Below are 23425 nucleotides of genomic sequence, written 5' to 3' on the forward strand. Positions count from 1 at the left end.
GACTTTACTATCGTAGGCCAACTTAAATATGAACCAATGCAAATGAAATTATTGAAAAGTAAAATAAAATAAGTAAGTAAAGTAAGATACCGTTTGTGGTTTTAACATTTCAATCAGAACAGCAAATTTTACCAATAATAAGAATTACAATAAAGGAACAAGATTAACTGCATTAAAATGAAGGAAGGCTACATTATCTTGTTTTGTTCTTACTATATATTTTTGTCTAAATGTATTAGTGTATATGCAGGTAGTGACCTGCTAGACAAGCCTATACAGAGGTTTTAGGCCACATCCTTTTGCAATGTACGCGCAACATCGTTTTAATTAATATATACTTGTTTCATATATGTAAAATCTTAAAAAAAAGTAGGAGGGCGGGTATTCTTTCACCTACACCTCACTTTGCACTATTTTTAGATCACCTGTGGTGATGCAGTAAATTTTATGATGGAAAATAGTTCGTAATATTTACATTAATTAACAATTTTAATGGATATGCTCTTACCAAAATGACAGCTTGTAAGTAATAATGACAAAGCAATACTCCAGGGAGTAGGCCCAAATCTGATAGTAACCATTTTCAAGGTGTAACACCACACAGCTTCACGGCATATTAACACATGACGAATGTGAGTAGCATACTACACCTAATTTATTTTTAGCAATAGAGGACAAAGTGTGAAGATCACGTACTGAAAAACAAAGATGCAAAGTCCGAACATGGACATTTGTATTGTTTTTAGGTAAAATCATTGTTAACAGACCAATGGCGTATGAACAGTGTGTCAATAGACTGTTATCTACATATCAGCTCATTACTCATACGGTGTGTTTCTATAACCACTTAAAGTATAGGTCAATTCATCGAAAACTTAAATAGCCTATCATTAAAAAAAAAAAAAATTCTTCGAACAGTGAGTTGTAGCACGTAATGTCTACAATATACCATTGTGAATATCTGCCGTCAACAGCTCAAGATAATTTTTGTTCTGTTTTTGTTTAAAATTTACAAATTTAAGGACTTAAAAATTCACCACCTTCCACGCAGAGAAACAATCGGGAATATGTTGCATTCCTTCATAAATTACAGCGTGCTCGTGATAGTACGTACAACGACTATAAAATCCGGGTGCAAATCTCCACAAAATTTGTGATAACTCAAAATTTGTGAACACTTCATTTAAATTGATTTTAGAAAATTCAAATAAATCACTATCAAAGTTCAAATAAATCACTTCAGTTTCAGGAAAAGTACCGTAGTTTTCGACATACTTGTTCTCTTTCATTTGTCCGATTTTCAGTTGGAAGATCTGAAACTGCTACAAAGTTGTTAAAACAAACTTCAGTTTCACTCAATTAATGTAATGTTACCTATGCCATGTCAAACGAGATCATACAAATTTACATTTAATTAACATATATGTAAAGTTAACCGTGGTTACTCCAAAGCAAGGTCCGTAATACTTTGAGGATACAAATAGAAAAGTCTGGACTGTGCTATTTAGGTACAACGGAATATTATGTGTGCATGTAAGAATAAAATCATCACTGCATTGCGGTTCAATCAGATAAATACCAAATCAAATCAAATTTACTAAGTTATAACACAAATATTTAAAACAAAAAGTGGCTTCCAGGGAGCCTTTCTCAACCATGAATTAAACTGATCTATCAACAGACAGACTACAAAGTTAAACTAATTAAGAGGATCGTTCTGAGTGTGCTATAACAATGGGTGCTCTTCTTCTCACCATATTCATTTACAAAGGTGTCAGACAAGGTTATCTGTAATTGGTTGTTATCGTAACTAAATGTGTGTCATCGCAGTTAAAGTGTTTGGTCAAATATATAACTCAAATAACATTATAAGAGGTAAAGTTATTTCTAATAAAGAGGAACAACATTTGCAATTTGATGATGACACTACCAGGTTATGTTAGATAATAAGTCACTAATTTCTTCATTTATGTAATTATTCCAAAGCATCCTTTGTTTGTGATCGTCGCTATCATTTGGCCCAGTAACGCTAATAATTACACCTGCGAAAGCGACAACCTATTTCAGCTCAACTTTCAACGTAAACAATTATAATGGATATACTCTTACCAACATGACAGCTTGTAAGTAATAATGACAAAGCAATACTCCAGGGAGTAATCCCACATCTGATAGGTACCATTTTCAAGGTGTAACATCACACAGCTTCACGGCATATTAACACATGATGAATGTGAGTAGCCTACTACACCTAATTTATTTTCAGCAATAGAGGACAATAGATGATCAATGGCGTATGAACAGTGTGTCAATAGACTGTAATCTACATATCAGCTCATTACTTAATCTTAATGTATTAGATGTGTGTTTCTATAACCAATTAAAGTATAGGATAATTAATCGAAAACTTAAATAGCCTATCATAAAAAAAAACATTTTTTCGAACACTGAGTTGTAGCACGTAATGTCTACGATATGCCATCGTGAATATCAGCCGTCTAACAGCTCAAGATATTTTTGTTCTGTTTTTTTTTTAAATGTACAAATTGTTTGCTTAAAATGTACAAACGGGATCTTACAAATTAACGTTTAATTAACATATATGTACAGTTAACCGTGGTTACTCCAAAGCAAGGTCCATACTACTTTGAGGGTACAAATAGAAAAGTCTGGACTGTGCTATTTAGGTACAACGGAATATAATGTGTGCGTGTACGGCACTAGTAAGAATAAAATCATCACTGCATAGTGGTTCAATCAGATAAATCAAATCAAATCAAATTTACTAAGTTATAACACAAAGATTTAAAACAAAAAGTGGCTTCCAGGGAGCCTTTCTCAGCCATGAATTAAACTGAACTATCAACAGACAGACTACAAAGTTAAACTAATTAAGAGGATCGTTCTGAGTGTGCTATAACAATGGGGGTGCTCTTCTTCTCACCATTTTCATTTACAAAGGTGTCAGACAAGGTTATCCGTAATTGGTTGTTATCGTAATTATTTGTGTGTCATCGCAGTTGAAGTGTTTGGTCAAATATTTAACTCAAATAACATTATAAGAGGTAAAGTTATTTCTAATAAAGAGGAACAACATTCGCAATTTGATGATGACACTACCAGGTTATGTTAGATAATAAGTCACTAATTTCTTCATTTATGTATTTATTCAAAGCATCCTTTGTTTGTGAACGTCGCTATCATTTGGCACAGTAACGCTAATAATTTCACCGGCGAAAACGAAAACCTATTTCAGCTCAACTTTCAACGTAAACGTCTCACCTCACTTTAAACTTATTGAACTGTATATATCCCGTCCCAAATTGCTATGTCACAACTTGGTTATCTTTTCCGACTCTACCGACACCCCCCTCACTCCCCCACCAAACCCCCACCCACGAAAGTGCTTCATCTCAGTGTTGAATACTATATTTTTTAATTTCATTTGGAAGGAAATCCAGATAACATGAAACGCCAGATAAGGCTTTGGGTGGTTTTATAGAAATACATATTGCAAGTTACGCTAATAACTGTCTCTTGGATAACTAGATTTCTTAGTGAGAACGAACATTTTGAGAATGAGTTTTCTCTTTAGATTCAAGAGTTGTAATGTAGAGAATATTTGCAATATTTATAGCTGGTGTATATATTACTGTTGTTTGCAAATCCTGAGATACTGTGTCCTACAAAAAAAAAAAAAAACGTTTGACGATTTCCGAAATAATATGGAAAAACCTATCATTAAAATGAATGTCAAAATGTGTTTTATCACTTTTACATTCAAATGACTGATTGCTTATAAGTTTTACGACCTTCAGATTAATTCTTCCTTTTTTGTTATTGTAACGATTGTATTTGGGTGTTCTGAAAGAGCGCCATTAAAATATTGTTGTACTTCGAGCCTAGACAGTATTGAGTCCATAAGACCTGTTGTGTAATAAGAAGTTCACTCATCTTGTAGTCATTGACAGAGATTGAATCAGTTTTATGTCGAGAACAGAGTTCTTGGGAATTGCTCTGTGTTTGAAAACGTGTTTTCTATAACTACATTTTTATATTTTAATATCCACGAATTTACTAATGCAATTTCAAAGTCCGAAATGAATAAACGGTATAGTTTACATGCAATGAGTGACATAATTCCTTGAAATTGATTGATCAAATTTAGATAAATATATGTATGCGCATTTATTTTGCAAAAAATAAAACTGAATCTTAAAGCATTGTTAGTACTATTATTACGTAGAACTGTAGTCTGTTTTGTAGTGAGTTTGGTAAATAACCAGTGTTCTCTGAGGGTATTAAAGTCACATTTAAGAGATTGAGCAACGATAGACTATGGGAAGGTGGTCTACAACTAGTGGGAAGACTATCCGAACGAGTCAGTAGTATACTTTCTTTGGTACGATAAGTATAACCAGGTTAAGATGCGACTTATGACACTACATGTCTTACTGACACTTAGACGTAAAGACCAAAATCCCAATAAGGATGGTAATCTGCTTTTCGTAATTCAGAGCAGCTTCGCTTGAAACTGAGGCACTGGGTATAAACGATAAAAACCCGAAAAGCTTTTGATGTAAAATTATAATAACTTTTGGCTGACTTATAAAGATACATTTTCATCCGGTAGGGAAATAGAGGAGTCATCTATAGCAGTGTAACAGACGTACACGTATACATAGTACATTTGCGTAACGACAACATGTGAGAAATGTGAGACAGCCGCAAAGTTTGCATGTAACATATCGTCGTTGTATTGAACTATATGGCGGAAAAGTGATGAATGAGGGTCCGTTCAACACCATCTCCTCCAAAACACTGCAATTTCAGGTGAGATATCACATTGTCTTGATTGCTGCCCTGCACCGTTCTGTCTGTGTTGACAAAGAAGTGATAAACACGTAGTACCAACTAACCATCCATACCTATTCATAAACTAGAACTGCTAGGTAATATCCTCTAATTGTTGAAAAATATTCAGTAAAAAAAAGAGATATTATGAATAAAATGCCATCGTGTATCTTGCTATTTATGACATTAATCTTATATTCATTTTATTTTGATAAGAATGTATTGCGTGCATTTCTGGAATACATTTGCTGCTGTATTCCCGATCAGTAACGGTAGGCCTAGGCTTATCACTCAGTTAGACGTTACGTAAGAATTAATATCAACGGTGTTCCGACAATGGCAGTCAACTGTGGTGTGGTGTCTTTCTTTGGTTCGATTCCTTGGATCGCTGCTCTCAGGACATTTTGAAAATTACCTATTTTGTTTATTCGAAGCCTCCAATAACCTCTGATACTATAACTAACGTTCGGCATATTTTTGTTTCGATGACCGCTTTACGCGATATTATTAACATTAATGTCAGCATTGCTAAAGGAGGTTAAGGGTTGTTTCCCACACCCTATGGCTAGTATTCTTCAGGTTGCAAGATTTATCGAAATGTTGGTCATCATTTTCCAAAGGGGTGTTCATGTTGAGGGGCTTGCTACCTTATCATACATGATCAGATTCGTTTGTTTTGAATATGCTTTAGGTAGGTAGCTGGGATCAGGGTTAAACTTATATTAATTAGTCTGTGATATTACCGATCATTATTCATAATGTTAAATTTGGTACCGTTAACTGGCAACAACCGACCATTCGGATTCGAGATTTATGAAGTATGAATGAAATAGAGAATAATTAATGGTATATATTCATGTATATATATAAATTATATTAAGATGCGATATTCAACAGACTCTTGTTTGTATCACGAGTCCTAACATACTGATAAAAAAACGCATGCCAAGCTCTGTCTTACATGTATTGGACGCTGCAAGAGTGTATAGCGGTTCTCACCTATATGTTGAATGTGAGAGTTTGTTGTTTACGTGTCAACATACTGCGTAACGCGTGTGTGTTAGGGCTGCTGTCAAGTTCGGTAGATTTCAACTCTGTGCATGCGTGCACTAGCACATGTCATATGGGGTGTTAGTAATATCAACGAAATTACGTAAGACGCTTACAGCTTCTGAATAAGAACATCAGAGTTAATTGAGAAGTAGAATCGGACCAATTTGGCAATACAATTTTATAGTATACCCCTATGTTTGATTTTCATGTTTGTTTATCTTTCCAGGGTGACTTTCAGGTGTTTTCCAAAATGAAATCTGATGACATTCAAGATACAGAGAACATTGACTTCATGAAGCACACACATAATTAACGATAATGATGGTTTATTGATAACATCTATATATAGAGATAAGCTTGCCACGGAGTAACCATTTTCATGTAGTTAAATAAAACTAAGCCTGATCGAGTACATATCACCTGCCACTTGTAAATACGACAAGTTTAAAGGTCACATAGTGCTTGAACCATGGAATAACAAAATAATAAATTAGTTGATCTGGGTGGAGTTAAAGCAAGGGTAAAGTTCTGAAAATTAAAAATTGTATGGAATTTGCACTACTAATTAACAAGTGTATGTACATATTAATAATGTCGAAACAACTATTTGTCAATAGAATGTTATCTAAATGCTATGGCTGTTCATTAACCACATCTGTGTTTAATGTTACGACTGACATGACAAATTACTAAGGAAATGCTTCATTTTATTTCTTTGTTTCAACGAAATTTACATAAATGTGTGATGACAGACAAATTGTATTTACACATACAAACAAATAGTACATGTTGCTTTTTTTTTACCTTTTGTCTTATTTTCAGTGTTGCGTTGAAGTAGGATAAAACAGACTGAAGTGCAGTATGTCACTTTTTTTCGATTGTGCTTGCGTAATTTTATTCGACTGGATATTGCTGATTAAACAGAATTCATATATTTGAGGGATTTACACACAAGTCTACATCATAACGAGATCAATGAGGAAAGAAGTTAAGTATTGATTTAGACATTTATAAACTTACAAAATACTAATTTGGAACTCCAGACACGCTCTTATATACATAGGGCACTGTCATATCGGTCTAATCTAGTTCCGCGAAACTTGAAAATAGTGATATAAACAATTACGTTAGTTGTCATTGAGGACGAGATCTTTTGAAACATATTCTTTCTAGATAGAGGTGTACGAAATCTTTGGAGATCATATATATATGATAGAACACGCACATTAGGACAGCTATTACAGCGCCCTCGGTACAATAACCAATATCGATGAGTAAGGATAAGTTCATTGTTCTGGAGACATCTGGAAGACTATGATCAAAAAGACCTCCAGAGTTTGACTCTTGAATTAAGGAAGACTTGCACTTATGTTAAGTAATGGTGCGTTTCTATTCTAAGTCATCGTTGACATTATTCTGTATTTCATAGATCGAAATATGTTTGCTGCTCATGTGTTTGAAAATTGAAGAAACTGAAAGATAATGAAACAAATTCATAAACGACCTTTGCAAAGAAAGTTGATACCTTTAATATGATTCAAGAGCTACAAAGTCCGTTTTTTCTTTGGGATTTTGATAGGTTAGCATGTGTCGGAGACCGTCATCAAATAGGCAACTGCAAGCTGAAGATAACTCTGTGTATAAACCCTGTAATAACAAAATGCGTCTGCGTCGTAACCAATCATTAATGATTAGTCTTCGTTGTCATTTCCATCAGGAAGTTGATGATGAGTTTGTTTTTATGCGCCTGCAATTCTAAAGTTCTAAAACCGCCTTGGAACCGCCTGAGCCTTTGATCCTTTATCCAATCTAAGCAATGTTCATATATTATGTAGAAAACTTCTTGTTGCTGAGTAGATGTATTTTTATATTTACCGAATGTATTAATTTGTGATATACATTTGTCATTAGTTTTAACTGCAGCAATTCTAATTGGTAGAGTAACGAGGGCTCATTGCCCAATGCCTTATATATACCAATGTATCACTTCTCCGGGTAATTTATGACTTTGTATCCATATATAGCGTATGGTGTCAATGAATAAACATTATGGCAATGGCAATGTCCACATACATTGCCTTTGTCTATGTCTATTGTCCACTGTGTCTCCAGTATTTACAGTTGTTGTAGATCTGTTACAATAGGTCATTTGTCCCTTCACTACAGTTGGTCAGTCGAGAGTATTCCAGCCTGAATCAAACATTGTCTTGAATTTGTCGTTGCTCAGGATTACGACACACTTTGATGACAGGTTATTATTTTTCACTTACTGCAGATAAAGCTGGAGATGGTGGACGTTTATCGCTTTTAGTCGTCTCGATAATACTGTCCTCGGTAGTTGTCTTATTTCTAGCTCCAGTATCAGTATGCTCTGTGTCCCTTTCGGTAACATATTCGGTGATATAGGATTTCGCTTGCTTAAACAATTTCTTCACCTCAGGGTTTTTGACACAGATGAAGATAAATAATGTAAATCCTTGAATAGAAGTAAACAGACAGAATAAGATCTCTAACCCATATGTTTTCCTGCCGGGAATCATTGCCAGAAATCCAAATATCCAAGAAAGTCCGAGAAGCATCCAAAATAAAACAAACTGTTGCATCCGCGAAAACATTTCTCTTTTCTTGTTTAGTTGAGAAGTTGTCGAAAGCATGGGTCGAAACACAACGTTACGGAGGACAAGACTGAAAACGAAGATGTTGAAAACTACCAAAGCCATTACCTCAATGACGAATCCAAAGTAGAGAGATTTCCCTTTAGGTAAAAAGCAACTGTGGGTAAAAAAAAAGAACACAAAAAGAGATTTTAGACTAAGTCTTGTACTCTAACCCATAGTTGTTTATTGCGTACACAGATAACTTACACAATTGACAACTGATAAGAAATTAGGTAAGGCTAAACGGGTACAAATTCCTTTTAGCTATAGCAGACGTGTTATTAACAATATTAAAGATGTTTCCGCGTGTATAATCGTCCGCTAAGACATCGTTTAAGGTCTCAATAAAGTGCATGAGTTTGGCTTTGCAGAACAACAATGATGGAATTTGACTGTGTTTAAGGCCAATTAATGAACTCACGCTGAAACGTCTTTATAATCTTCTTTTGAACCTAAGATAAGCACACAAAGTACTGGTACGAGAGAAAGTCCTGGTGAAAGATAACGAATAGGGACAAAAATAATTATGATAGATAGCTTTAATTAACTTCGATAGCTAAAATTAACTTCGTCTTGTATTGGATCGATGGCGAAATATGTGGGATGATATATGGATAATGTGATTATTATTTTTTTATGTCTTACTTAAGAATGTTCATTGATCTCAAATTGAAGCGACGCTTGTGATTCTCAATAAGGTCTTGACAGTTTCAACACTTTTCCCGACTGTTGTGCATTTCGGTGTTTATACCTTTACATATATAGTTTTCAGTTTTTCCCCCGTATGGTTACAGATGTTATGTGGCCTAAGCAGAATCCAACAATAATGTATGCCGGATTTCGTGTGACATCACATATTTCAATTATCTGAAGTTCGATTGAGAGTTGATTGTACTTAACACATGGATAGCAAACAAGATATATGTATTTATATAAACACAATATATAAAAAACAGCACAGTGGCGATGAGAACTAGTTACGGAAACAACGTACGTGGATACGGTGTCTGGCATCATCGTTTTTATAAACTGCCGATTCATCAATATTAACTGCCGATTCCTCATATTTGACAAACTGCTTAATGCGTTAAATATGCTTATCATGTGAAATCTTACCATAAACCAAACCGGCGGAGACGGGAATAAAATATTGCATGTCATCTCTCTGATATTTAACAAAGAGGAGGTACATGTTCACTGCTTCAACAGACATCCAACCTACTGTCGTCAGAGAAAAGTAGTGTATTGCTGTTGCAATGTTTCGACAGTGTTTCTCATTATCGACCGCTAAATCACCAGATAAAAACGTCACGTAGAATCCGATCAGGCAGATGCAAAGGTTCAGATGAATTTGAGAGCTCTGTTTCACTCGTAGCTGTCTGGAAAGAAATGTTCTTTAAGTTATATCAAGTAACGACGAGACAACAATATCAACCTTACATGCAGTATGCACTCTGCAAAGCGTGGGCAAATAGTTTACTCAATATTGGGTGCGCGAAGTATCCAACCAACTTTTCATAAACTTTGCCCAATAAAAAGTAAAATGAAGGCAATTTTTGACAAATGTATCACTTTTTGGCACATTTTAAGATTAGTTAAAATGTCGTGATTTTACTAGTTTGGGAGCTAATAATTACCCAAATTTGTTTCTAATTATATATGTACCGAGTATTGGATTAGATATTTGCCCAACTTTTTAGAGTGTGCGACCTGCAAAGGAGTAATCTAAGCTCAAACAATTACTTCAGGCAAATTTCTAGTCTTGATTTTTCACATTTCAAGGTTATGAAAAAAACATGTGTGAGTAATGTTCTTATAACTATAGCAGTAATCAAGATGTTCAAATAGGCTAAATCTCTGAAATGCCCATGTACAGCAATACTAATGATGACTTCGAACCCTCAGTGCAGGCCTTTATGTTAATTTTAATTCATATTTTATAACTTCTAATAACTCACCAAATGTTACCACAAGTTTGATCAAATAATTTAGCCAATAATACTAATTATAACTTTATCCGTTCCATGATAATTCATTATTCTAATCAATTCAAAGGTATTTCACTCCATCAAGCATATCCAGCAAACTAACAGGTGGGATAAACAGATACATGTTATATCAAAGAAAACGTTTTATACAGAGAGATAAATTCATATCAATATAGATATACATAGGGCAGATCAAACATTAGATTAATATTTGATGAATCAGAATACAAATTATGAGCAAACATTGCATTGGGAAAAATAAATTGTTATAGATCATGATTAGTTTCTGAAGGAATAACTTCGAGAGTGATGTGACCCGTGGACATTTTGACAGTAACAAAATCATATTTTACAAACTTTTTATAAATATAAAATGGATGTCATGTTGCGCGTAAAATGAGGACACTCAAAACATGAATAGACATAATTGATAGATGTAATTAATTTGTAATATAATATATAATAAGTTTTGTTACAATAATTTACTTACTTAATGAGGGTAAGAGTCAAGACACACGCGCTGAGACCTGCTATGGATAGGGACGATCCAACTATGGTGATAACATCAAGCGTCTTATTTATTGCCGCCGGAAGTTTCTCACCGACGCCCTAAAAAATAAACAAAAAAACTCGCTCAATCACTGAGCTAGAAAAAAATACTACATCTCACTTTGAAGTGTTGACTGTGTCTTGCCAGTAAAATATTCTCAAACATAATGACATAATAATATAGTAATTTAACGGTAAACGTATTTTTTTTTTGGTATGTGGACAATCGAGAAGGTCTTTTGATATTTTTGCTTAATAAATAATCGCAAGGAGTAAATACCCAGCCATTTTGAGTGTCTTTTGTATACCACATTTACCTCTCGGCCTCACCACCCCGTGACACATGGGTGCATTATGTTGTGGGGTCTTTCATCCTGTGACACGTGTATGAATTTAATGTTTCAAACTTGGTTTTACTGTGATGCAACAAAACCAATGTCAAATTATTCCTTTTAGTCTTCTGTAAAATCTACAAAAGGAATATTTATTTTCATTTGATACCCATTGCGGATCATACTCAGTTCGTTGCCAATTGTTTGATTTGGGACTATATCATTCGAAAATATGTTGGCGTCGACAATGGTCAATGGCGGCAATGGCGTCAATGGCGTTAATGGCGTCAATGGCGTCGACAATGGTCATAGGTGGCATCGGTTAGGGATTAATAAACATATATAAATAACATTAATATGACATTGAACGACTGGTTTACATGGTATACATAAATAAAAAAACACCTCTACTAACTAGAGGAATTTTCTGACAGGCGACGAGTGTGACATGACCCAACTCACCAGCTGGGATAAAAACAAAAGGTAATTTAGAGTTAAAAGCAATGAAGACGTTAAAGATTTTTTAAAGTGCATTTGTTAGAATGCATCTTCCTGAATTGATTTTACAGCAATACAAATATCAATCAAACCGCACAATTGTCTTCAATGCAGATACGATGCAGTATAGTTACGTAATACTCTTGTTCGTAATTTATTACGTAATGTAGTTACCTAATAAGGTACTTACCACAAGCACTGCAAAGTGCGTGAGATGATTACATTTGCAAACGATTTGGTCATCTTTCTCTGTAATTTTGCAACCTTCATCTGACCATTCTCCTTCACTGTTTTGCTTAGTATTCCAGAAAACGCACGTCTTCTCAACAATTGTCTCGTTTACTCCTAAAGGCTTTAGAAAAAGAAAAGCCAGATCATATATACAATTATTGTTGTACTACTGAGTTGCTGAGTATGATAACATCACTTCGCGTTCATCCTTTTAAACTGAGGCGAAGTTTAGGATTAAGCCATACTTTTATATGTTCTAGACAATGTCTATTCCAAAATAATAACCCACATCCTGTTTAAATTTTACCAAAAACGACATTAAAATAAAACGAGTGAGACCGTCGTCACGGCTTTTTATGTCTTCCACCTTAAACCAAACCTGGCGCTGTTTTTTTTTTTGGGGGGGGGGGGGATTATACGTTATACAATAAGACAAACTGACAGCTCTTCAAATTGGCGTAGATGAATGTTTCACTTGAAATATCTTGGACTCGTTTTCGGTAAAGTGCAATATAGTAAGGTATAGTAGTTTGGAATAGGTATTACAGTACCCATCATGACTGTCTGGTTTTATCATCTAATTCCCATTTAAAGAGTCTTTGCATTGGCATTAGGTTACAGTATATACTGTAATCTCTGTGTGAATCCTCCGGTTGGCATTACAGGGCTTACCGTTGAACCATATATATCTGTCAAACTGTAGTGATTGGGAAGTAGTATAATGTTAATAAACTAACCGTGTCTACGGTAAACCTTGTAACTATAGAATTTTCTTCATCCAAATCGTCTACTTCTAGTCCAACTATTTCTACAGTTGCTGCAATAACTTGACTTGCTATCACTCGTCTCCGTAGTTTAAAGTTCCCGTCTGGTAGATTGATTGGAATCTCTGACGGTTGGTTCGTCTGGCTCGTTTGAAAAAGTCTTGAGTCCTTGTATATGTAAAAACTAATTGGAATTTGCGTAATATTGTCGTCACCTTCAAAATAAATATCAAAGCAATATATATAAAAAAAAACGATCTGATACGTTAATAATACAGTACTTCTGCAAATTTTCCAAGCATTGCTAAACATTAAAACTCATGCAAAGACATATTACATAGCTAGTTACTACCGTGCTAATGTTGAGAAGCAAATACTGGTCTTAAAATATAGTCTAATTGTTAAAGCAATGTACTTTTCGTCATGGGAAAGGCACTTCTCATGTGTCTTTCGTTACCCATGTGACAAGTCACCAACGGGGTCCCACGAGGAACCTGTTGTATGGGTCGTTTTGTGATCGCAACCTGCGGGGAAATCCGCCAGCGACAATTAGATGTTGGCGCACTGCAGTGTCCCGGGATCTACGGTTAGAATTGTGCACACTTGGGTATTAGCGTGTGACAACTTACCAATGACTAACAGTTAACTACAATAACTGCAAAATCGTTTGGAAAGGCGTTCACCTTGATATGAGACTGTTAACCTGTAGCTTTTGTTTTAATTTGTTACTTTAACAACAATGAATTGAAATATTGGTAACTTTCGTTAACTTTCGAAACACGTTAGGAAATAAAACTGTTGGTATGAACTTACCTTTTTTGGTCAGTTCCAGAACCGCCTTGGGAACATAAATGGACGCTATGCTGTTGCCAGTCTGTACCTCTGTGTCGTTGTTGAACAGTCTCGTATTTTCCGTTTCAAAGTCAGCAGCTAGAACTTCTTCTTTGGATCCATTGGAAGGAGACAGGTTCAAAAAGGTAACCCCATTAGTTATGTCTGGGTCAAGTTTAACGGCTCTTACACCAACGTTATCTTGAACATCCGTAAAATTTTCTGGATTTTCCTGAACTTTCGATACTTGTTGCTCAAGTGAGATTACGACACTTGCAGTGCTTTCACTCTGATCCAATTTCGTCTCTTCTACTTCCATAAGGTTATTCACGGTCCCAACAACGGATTCTGTTACCTTGAAAATTGGTAAAAAATCATTCAAAATTTTAAATACTGCTTGCAATATATATATATATATATATATATATATATATATATATATATATATAATTAAATATATATATAACTAAATATATATATAATTAAATAAATAAAGAACAACACACCAGACAAATTCCACTTCACGACCGGTTTCGTCCTTTCGGGACTCCTCAGGCGAAGGTAGGAATCGAACCCCCGGATTTTGTGTCACAGACCGAAGTCCGTACCACTCGACCACAGTGATTCACTGGTGTGTGAATGCGTATTACCGAAGTGTTTATACCCAAGTGAGTTCCACGAGGAACCCACTTTGTTCCTACAAATGCTTTCTGAAAATGATATGGCCGATATACGCCTACTTGAGGACAAATTTGGCCATAAAATTTAGATCTTGCTAAATAATGGTACAAATGGATGAATTAAAACGTCTGGACTATGAGTCCCCGAAATCGACAATGATGTATAGTTATTCCTATTTATTTCAGAGGACAAATAGAAGTTATTGGTCTTATCCATACTTCCGGTGAAGAACTGTTAGTTTCTGCAATTGATGCCAGAGATTTGGCAACATTGTCGATTTCTGTTGTATTCAAATTCTCCGTCTGTGTTGTCACTATGGCGAGGTCGTTTGCTATTTCCTCAACATTTTCTTCCGTAACACTTGTCTGTAAGATAAGAAATCACGATATTGTCTAATAGGGAATAAATGCTTTTGTATCATTTGATGTATGTATGTATGTATGTATGCGTGTATGGACGGACGGATGGATGGATTCCTCTGAATCGAAGTTTTGCATTCTAAACCTTATTTTAATATTTTACTTTCAGCCCAATGAGAAGATATCTTGTCCTTGTACACTCTGCATTGTACGAAAGTTTTCTTAATGGTATTCTCGACAATGCAATTTTACTTCATTCTATGAATTGGTACATATCAATAAGTAATGTGAAAATCAACCTCAGTCAAACTATTTTAGCTTATGGCCGAAACTCATATAGTTTACCAACATTATAATTGTCACAGACGTATCTGGATAAAACATGTAATAGTGATAGTTTTGAGAGTCATTCATGGTTTATCGAAGATAAAAGCCAAATAGAAACAGGTTAATGTGCCTTACATTTGCGATTCGTTCAATTTCATCTACAGCTTCTTCAGAGTTGTAACAAGTTGTAAGCATGGGCTCCATCCAACCATCTTCGGCGCAAAATCTTGTTGCAAGAGATTGATTAGCTGGTGAGTAATTATATCAATCATCATGTAAACCCCATTAGTGGATATCCCAATGAGCACAAGTACAATGTTTAAATTGTTAATACCGTAATCACGACGAAAAGTGTGAATATAGTCTGTAGTACCGCACACTCTTCGATTTGATACAATTTTCGGATAACGAAGAAACTTCCGCAATTCTTCGACCACCGTGCAAAGAAAACTCAACGGACCTGCAACACCATAAGGGAATCAGTGAGTTACATAACCTCATTTACGAAAAAAAATATTCTAGGTCATTACGCAATCAAGGCATGTGTTGTGCTTACATTTGAGTCAACTATAGTGCATGATGAAGATCACAGTCACAATGTACTACTTATGTAATAGTTGCTATAACCTGAGCAGAAGTGAAGATGCAATCAAAATATGCTTTAAAGATACCGAGTGACAGATCCGGTTTTCGTAATTTTGATGAAACACCCTTCCTTCTTGTAAGTTGACCTTTTTGTTGTTAGTTGGTATTAATTACTTAATCTACTTGTATTATTTTATTAAGTTGCTTGGAGTCTTCTCCAGCGTGTTCATTCACTCACCTTTAGAAGATTCCTGATCACATGTTTGACTAGCATTCGCTTCCGTTCCTGGTATAACAGATCGAAAAGTAAGTTGAACTCCGGAGTAAGAGATCCTTTCAAAGGGACAACTTGCAAATAAGTCAACTGTTAACAAAGATAAAGGTGTATTAAAATTCGTGGATGGAAATGAACAAATGTTGACGATGAGAAAATTATGCCCGTTTTAAATACTAGTCGTGGGTACATTGAAATAGTAAGTTCTACCTTCAGAATCATTAAAATATGATATTATACATGAATTAATAATATAATAAATTCTGCTCCTCATTAGGCATGTAGGCTTTTGAATAATGTCGGTAATCCTAAAATCCGATATCAATAAGGCTCAAGTACGAAGATGAAAAACATATGTTTTTATAATGTTTTTCTCTAATAACAATTAAAACTCCGCCACATTTGAAATATCTGTTTAAACTATAATTATTAAATCTAAAGTTACCATTGTTAAACAACATTCAAATGCTTAGTGTCATACCTTGTTTAGTTTAATGTTAAAAGCAAGACAGTGCCACTTGTTGCTGTTGTCCAGGTACAAAAATCACATACTATTGTGCCATTAATTACCATTGTGCCATTATACCAGGAAACGAACTATGGCAGTCAGTCCTCCGTGAGGTAAACTTGGTTGACGTGTATTACAATTCATTCCTATAACGCTAAGCATCAAAAAATTATAATTATTTTGAAATTTCTTGAAAAAAATATTAGAAAATCAAATAATTTCGAACTGTCATTTTGTTTGACCGGAGATTATTACTTTTGAAATATCTGAAAGGACATATTGAAACAGAATCATACAAACCTTCTCCTACGAGATGTGCTGCAAACAATTCCTTATTCAATGTAACCAGGAAACGTGAGACTTCATTAGATGATGATATTACATGATAACCTGCCGAGATGGCGCTTTCGACCACTGCATATTCGTTGTCTCCAGTATTTAAAACGTTCCATAATACATTATCATTGTCTACAAGTAGGCTTTCGTAATCTCCATCAGAAATCCAAATGCGTATGTTAGGTTCTGATTCATTACTTCGCACAAATACCGGTACTTTTCCTGGCATAGCCTTATTTGTTGATGGTACGACCATAGTTCTACAACCGTTCCTTAATGAACGTTCGGTTAATAGAATCGCAATTGGATGGTTAGTGAAAATATCGATAGAACAATTTGAAATTTCACTTGTAAGATCTACGGTTTCCCATGCATCCAGTGTAATCTCATCTTCAAATGAGCACAATTCTGATGAAGATTCAAAAGTTACATCAGTTTCATCATATGCCGCAATTATTCGATATTTGTAAAAGCTCCCAGCAGAGATTGCAAGTGAGAATCTCAATCCCCAGCTAGTTACAGGTGGAAGGTAAAAAAGAGAATAACATGTCGACACCAACTCCATCATGACTGATACGGGCTTTGTGGATTTCACGTACGTGCCAGATGGATCAAATTCGGAAAATGTTATTACATATGTTTCTAGGTCATCCAGAACGATTCTAAGAGGAGAATTAAAGTTGTATGTGACCTCGTTCAACACATAATTTCTATGAAAGAAAATTAAAACCTCAGTATTCGGTTCGTTGGAAGTTACATAAATCGTTGAAATCACTGTTTCAGCTGCCGAAACTATGACATAATCCGTCTTCAGTGAGGTAAGAGGATAACAAAGGAACATGTGATTATAATTAGATAACGACATATAAGCATGAACTTCCGTTGCACCTAAAAGCTCTAAAGAGGATGGTCCTTGTGGGTTTTGAGAATGCTCAAACTGATTAAGTAATCCGCCATAGAACGGTCCGTATTGTTTTCCATGTAGATCCCTCACTCGAAGCCTTGTTGAATTGGTTACATCGTAGTCCATGAAGCCAAGTATGTAAGTAACGGGTCCTTCTGGTCTCGAAGAGAAACTAGGTACAACGAAAAGCCGCTTCAAATATTCCGCTAAAAACAAATAATTTGTAAAAATGAAATGAATTTAGTGTCGTGGTTATCTGCCTGCACTTTAGCTATGTTTCCCGTATGTGACATCATGACCCATGATAGTATATAGCTACTTAATAATTGTCATTACCACACTTTCTTTGATCATGTCGAAGAAACTGTCATTCAAAACTGTAGAGACATCAGTCCTACTTGCCTCCCCACCTTCACCAGTCAACGGAAGACGAAAACTAATTAACGATAATGGCTGTAAAAACATATGCCCGATTAACAATAGAGAATAACAATCACAGATGAGATCTTATAGACACGGAACTGTTGCAAGAAGAAGCTGTGTCAAAGTGTAAACTGAATATTCAATTGATTTGTGACGACATCAAACTGTCGCATAACGTTCATATTCTTCCTTAACTTGGTGTTGTTTTTTCGTTATTAGCAAGCACATTTGTGATTACGTAACCGTTCGCAGAAATACTATAGACACAATACCAGTAATAATAGTCTTAAATTAGACAATTTTAGTATATATACCTGCATAGTTATTTACGTAAAAGGAAAAACCAATAAACATCATTCTTGCTATTGTCCGGAGATCCCAACAGTTGTACATCACGATTTGTGAAGATACCATCAAAAATACACTTGTTTTTTCTTTCTTTTTCCTTTGTAATAAAGAACTGCCCTTTTAATATTTAAACAGTGCTTATGTAAAAGTTAACATATCAATAACATTGCAATGTCTTGTGGTTAAAAAAAAAAAACATTTAAATAATAGAGTCTATAGACACGGAATGCACGAAGAATCTAGTTTGTTGGAACATTTGGTGGTAACTTTGAGGTTGTCCACTCAAATCCAAATCACATCACAAAGTACCCTTGAGGTTCGTGACCCCCCCCCCCATACCCCTCCCGCCCAACAAGATAAATGGAGCACTCTTCCGCTGCTCCTTAATGCCAGTTCTATCACACATATGGGTTCTTGGGAGTACCAGAATGGAATTCAAGAACCGTTTCAAATTACAAAATATGCTATGCTTACGTGTGGTCGGTAATACCGTTGGTGTTGTTGAAGGCCATTTGACAGTCGTTGTTGTAATAACTGTAGTCTTTCCCCCTGTTGTTACATCGGTCGTTCGAAGAGCTGTTGACGGAGGTTCTGTAGACTGTGGGAGCGTCGACAATACTGCTGTCGTCGAAATTTCCTTAGTTGAGAATCGGGTTGTAGAATCTAACGCTGTTGTGACATCTGTTGTTTCATCTATCGCTGTTGTCTTTCCGCTTGTTGTTTCACTTGTTACATCGGTCGTTCGAAGTACTGTTGGCGGAAGTTCTGTAGACTGTGGGAGCGTCGACAATACTGCTGTCGTCGAAATTTCCTTAGTTGAGAATCGGGTTGTAGAATCTAACGCTGTTGTGACATCTGTTGTTGTTTCATCTATCGCTGTTGTCTTTCCCCTTGTTGTTTCACTTGTTACATCGGTCGTTTGAAGTACTGTTGACGGAAGCTCTGTAGAAGGTGGCTGAGTCGATAGTACTGCTGTCGTCGAAATATCCTTGGTTGAGAATCGGGTTGTAGAGTCTAACGCTGTTGTGACATCTGTTGTTTCATCTATCGCTGTTGTCTTTCCGCTTGTTGTTTCACTTGTTACATCGGTCGTTCGAAGTACTGTTGGCGGAAGTTCTGTAGACTGTGGGAGCGTCGACAATACTGCTGTGGTCAAAATCTCCATAGTTGAGAATCGGGTTGTAGAATCTAACTCTGTTGTGACATCTGTTGTTGTTTCATCTATCGCTGTTGTCTCACCGCTTGTTGTTTCACTTGTTACATCGGTCGTTCGAAGTACTGTTGGCGGAAGTTCTGTAGACTGTGGGAGCGTCGACAATACTGCTGTGGTCAAAATCTCCATAGTTGAGAATCGGGTTGTAGAATCTAACGCTGTTGTGACATCTGTTGTTGTTTCATCTATCGCTGTTGTCTTTCCGCTTGTTGTTTCACTTGTTACATCGGTCGTTCGAAGTACTGTTGGCGGAAGTTCTGTAGACTGTGGGAGCGTCGACAATACTGCTGTGGTCAAAATCTCCATAGTTGAGAATCGGGTTGTAGAATCTAACGCTGTTGTGACATCTGTTGTTGTTTCATCTATCGCTGTTGTCTTTCCGCTTGTTGTTTCACTTGTTAAATCGGTCGTTTGAAGTACTGTTGACGGAAGCTCTGTAGAAGGTGGCTGAGTCGATAGTACTGCTGTCGTCGAAATATCCTTAGTTGAGAATCGGGTTGTAGAATCATTTGCAGAAGTGACCTCAAGAGTTAAAGAATTGTCTGTTGTTGGTGAAAAAGAGGTCTTAGTGGTCTCTTTGTTAGTCGTGAGATAAATAGTAGTAGGTTTTGCCGTAGTTTTATTGGTTGTTGACGCAGATGTTGATATATTAGTTGGTTCAGTGGATTGTGCAACCGTTGAAATCACTGGTGTTGTTGTGTAGTTTGTGGTAGAAATAAAGTCTGTTGAGACATTTGCAGAAGTGACCTCAAGAGTTAAAGAATTGTCTGTTGTTGGTGATAAAGAGGTCTTAGTGGTCTCTTCGTTAGTCATGAGATCAATGGTAGTAGGGTTTGCCGTAGTTATATTGGTTGTTGACGCAGATGTCGATCTATTAGTTGGTTCAGTGGTTTGTGCAACCGTTGAAATCACTGGTGCTGTTGTATAGTTTGTGGTAGATTTAAAGTATGTTGAGACATTTTCAGAAGTGACCTCAAAAGTTGAAGGAGAGTCCGTTGTTGGTGATAAAGAGGTCTTAGTGGTCTCTTCGTTAGTCATGAGATCAAAAGTAGTAGGGTTTGCCGTTGTTATTTTGGTTGTTGACGCAAGGGTTAACATATTAGTTGGTTCAGTGGATTGTGCAACCGTTGAAATCACTGGTGTTGTTGGATAGTTCGTGATAGAATTAACGTCCGTTGAGACGTGTCCATCAGTCACCACAGCAGTTGAAAAATTGTCTGTTGTTGTTGATAAAGAAGTCTTACTGGTCTCGTCGTTAGTCGTTAGATCAATGGTTGTAGAATATGCGGTATTGATTTTGGTTGTTGAGATAGTAGTTTGCACATCTGTTTTTTCAGTGGATTGTGCAACCGATACACTCACCGGTGTTGTGAGGTACGTATAAGGATTTGCTGCTGTTAAGGCACTTGCAGTTGAAGAACTGTCCGTTGTTAGTAATGAAGAGGTCTCTGTGGTAAAATAAGAAGATGTTTTTCCTTGAGAACATGATTTTTTTCTGCTATGAAATTATCGAAGTTATGTCATCGGTGAAAGTAGTGAACTCTGTTTCGCTATATTGTGTATGTTGTGGATGGATTCGCGCTTGTGGTTGAGGAGTTAGACGAATTCGTGTGATCTGTCGCAGTAAGTTCAAATTCGATTCTATCGTCGAAAGAAATGGCTGATACTACCAGTTTGGGGATTTCTGCAGGCTAAACTATTAAAGCTTATTCGAATCTACACTGTGAGGAAACTTTTATCACTCGCACACGACTAAATATAACATTATATGACGAATGACCTATAAAATTTTCGTTTGTCGTATTACAATTTACGCATTACGTACATCACGATTCTACTCTAACATATAAATACATTCCATTCACGTGAAGGGTTGTTAGGATATTGTTTCTACAGACACTATGATTTCTGCACATATCTATTGCTAATCTCAGTACGATCTTAAACAGTCAAGCACTAGTGGCGATTCCTAATTATTTTCATTTTGTGTTCAACGTAATTTACAACAAGCTACTCATTTTAAGGGATTTCATCGCACCAATATGTTCACCACCATCCCAAGACTTCACTTCTAATACGCCTAGGTCTATGGCTAAGTAGTGTATTGATAGGCTAGGCTACGTAAGCACCGTCTAATGTATATAAATCAAAAGATGTGGAATTCATCGCCTTGATCACATGTTACCTTATTAGATCTTTTTGAAACAAAAGGTCACTTACCGTGCCTTGCAGTGACATTACCTTGTATTTTCAGTGATTGAAACTACTGTTTAAACCCATAGCAACAGTATTCATTCGAAAAACTCGTTAAACGGTCGTTTGGTAGAATGCTAGCCTATGTGCGATTAAATATACACTACCTGTTCAATTTGCACGTACTTGCGCTATGTTTGTAGTGTGTATATTGTAAAGAAGTGCAGTATTCTTTTCCCCAAAACAGAGTACCGTCGCCCTATAGTCAGTATAAACATAAAACTGTCATTTTTGGTCGATTGTTTCTTCCTAGTTTGCAAGAAAATATTTCTATGGTAGCCCTATATTAGTTTGACTGAAAGCAGTTCTAACACATATTAAAGAATTCCAATACATGTAATTACACAAACACGAAACGAAAAAACAAAGTTCTTGGTTACGTGATCTTTGTTGACAACTGTCGCATATCGTCTAGCTATTTGATGGCTATAAGTCACTTGATTTTAGTAATAAAAAACTGGCGAGTCCGATAATACTACTGAACCAATCGACAAGGTTTTCACATCCAATCCAATCTAAACCCGTTTGTCGTGACTAAGAGAAGAACATCAAAGTTTGTGGGCTTGAGGTTTCTCTATTGACAACGACATAATGTGGTATTTTCAAACCCTCAGTCCGGCCAAAAAAAAACTGAATGAAAATTGATGTATTTAGCTTTGCTGGATAAATAACTCTTTCTATAAACATAAACTGAGCGCCCAAAGTAAAACAATCGCTATAGTTGAGTCGATTACCACAGAAATCACACATTGAACCACGTACTAAACGGCCCGCAGGATATTAAAGAATAACAAATATACGACGTTTCCATATGCTGATTACGTTGTAGTGATTATCTTATACCGTTTCAATTTGAACGCAAATCAATTAGTTTAATTGTCTTTTAATTAATGTGTTGATAACAACTGTACACAAAATTGACTTACAACATGTGACAGAAGTTTTCAAAGCTCTATAATTCTTTGGATTTTTTTTCGTTTTCTCTTGTCTACAAATGAAGTTCGTTCAGTTTAATTATAGCAAATGTATTAGTTAGTAATTTAATTTCCTTCTTAATAAAAAAATCATAAGACTAGCGATTGAACAATGAAACAGAAATGTTACTTATCGCTTTTCTGGGAGAGTGAGGTAAGTAGAAACTAAACAGGTTTACCCTGTTATTTTTCAAACACAAGAACATACTCTGTCACATTTTCCTTTACTTATTATCCATTCCTGACAATTTTACAAATTAGCTCTCTTACCCACATGCGTTGACAGTATTATCAATATCACGAACATGTCCTTGAATTTGTTATGGATGGCCATCTTATAAGAACCAAAATGGCGATGGGTTGAATCGATGTAAGCACCACATTCCTGGGAATAGTCAACACAGACAAACCGTAATGTGATATAAAGGAATATCAGAGAGTGTAAAGTCCATTTTCATATTGAGTTTACTTATTTGATGTTCT

The 23425-nt window shown here is 35.7% G+C and overlaps 2 protein-coding genes and 1 long non-coding RNA gene across 5 annotated transcripts in view; 1 reads left to right on the forward strand and 2 right to left on the reverse strand.

The window, feature by feature from the left end:
- Nucleotides 1-2375, reverse strand: part of LOC139969150 (uncharacterized) — a 20396-nt gene extending 18021 nt beyond the window's left edge. Inside the window, exon 1 of one of the 3 annotated variants that reach the window (XM_071973981.1) lies at nt 2110-2375. In XM_071973981.1, coding sequence (XP_071830082.1) covers nt 2110-2182 — 73 coding nt within the window. In that variant the 5' untranslated portion in view covers nt 2183-2375. Of the gene's footprint in view, nt 1-508; nt 823-2109 lie in introns of those variants that run through there. The other 2 variants (XM_071973980.1, XM_071973982.1) reach the window with 2 other exon arrangements.
- Nucleotides 1-6267, forward strand: part of LOC139969164 (uncharacterized) — a 27164-nt gene extending 20897 nt beyond the window's left edge. Inside the window, exon 3 of the long non-coding RNA XR_011793660.1 lies at nt 6134-6267. This is a non-coding gene — a long non-coding RNA (uncharacterized lncRNA). The remainder of the gene's footprint in view (nt 1-6133) is intronic.
- LOC139969151 (uncharacterized) lies at nt 6214-23419 on the reverse strand. Its single transcript, XM_071973983.1, has 13 exons — nt 23213-23419; nt 18977-21163; nt 16792-17937; nt 15948-16073; nt 15260-15372; nt 14657-14803; nt 13740-14112; nt 12900-13141; nt 12122-12283; nt 11043-11161; nt 9681-9943; nt 8986-9055; nt 6214-8679 (listed from the first exon to the last, which is right to left on the reverse strand). Exons 1-13 carry the CDS (start codon nt 23274-23276, stop codon nt 8163-8165), a joined length of 5529 nt encoding a protein of 1842 aa, XP_071830084.1. The 5' UTR covers nt 23277-23419; the 3' UTR covers nt 6214-8162.
- Between the last annotated feature and the right edge of the window lie 6 nt (nt 23420-23425).

Source organism: Apostichopus japonicus, chromosome 6 (assembly GCF_037975245.1).
Source record: "Apostichopus japonicus isolate 1M-3 chromosome 6, ASM3797524v1, whole genome shotgun sequence".
Lineage (NCBI taxonomy): Eukaryota > Metazoa > Echinodermata > Holothuroidea > Aspidochirotida > Stichopodidae > Apostichopus > Apostichopus japonicus.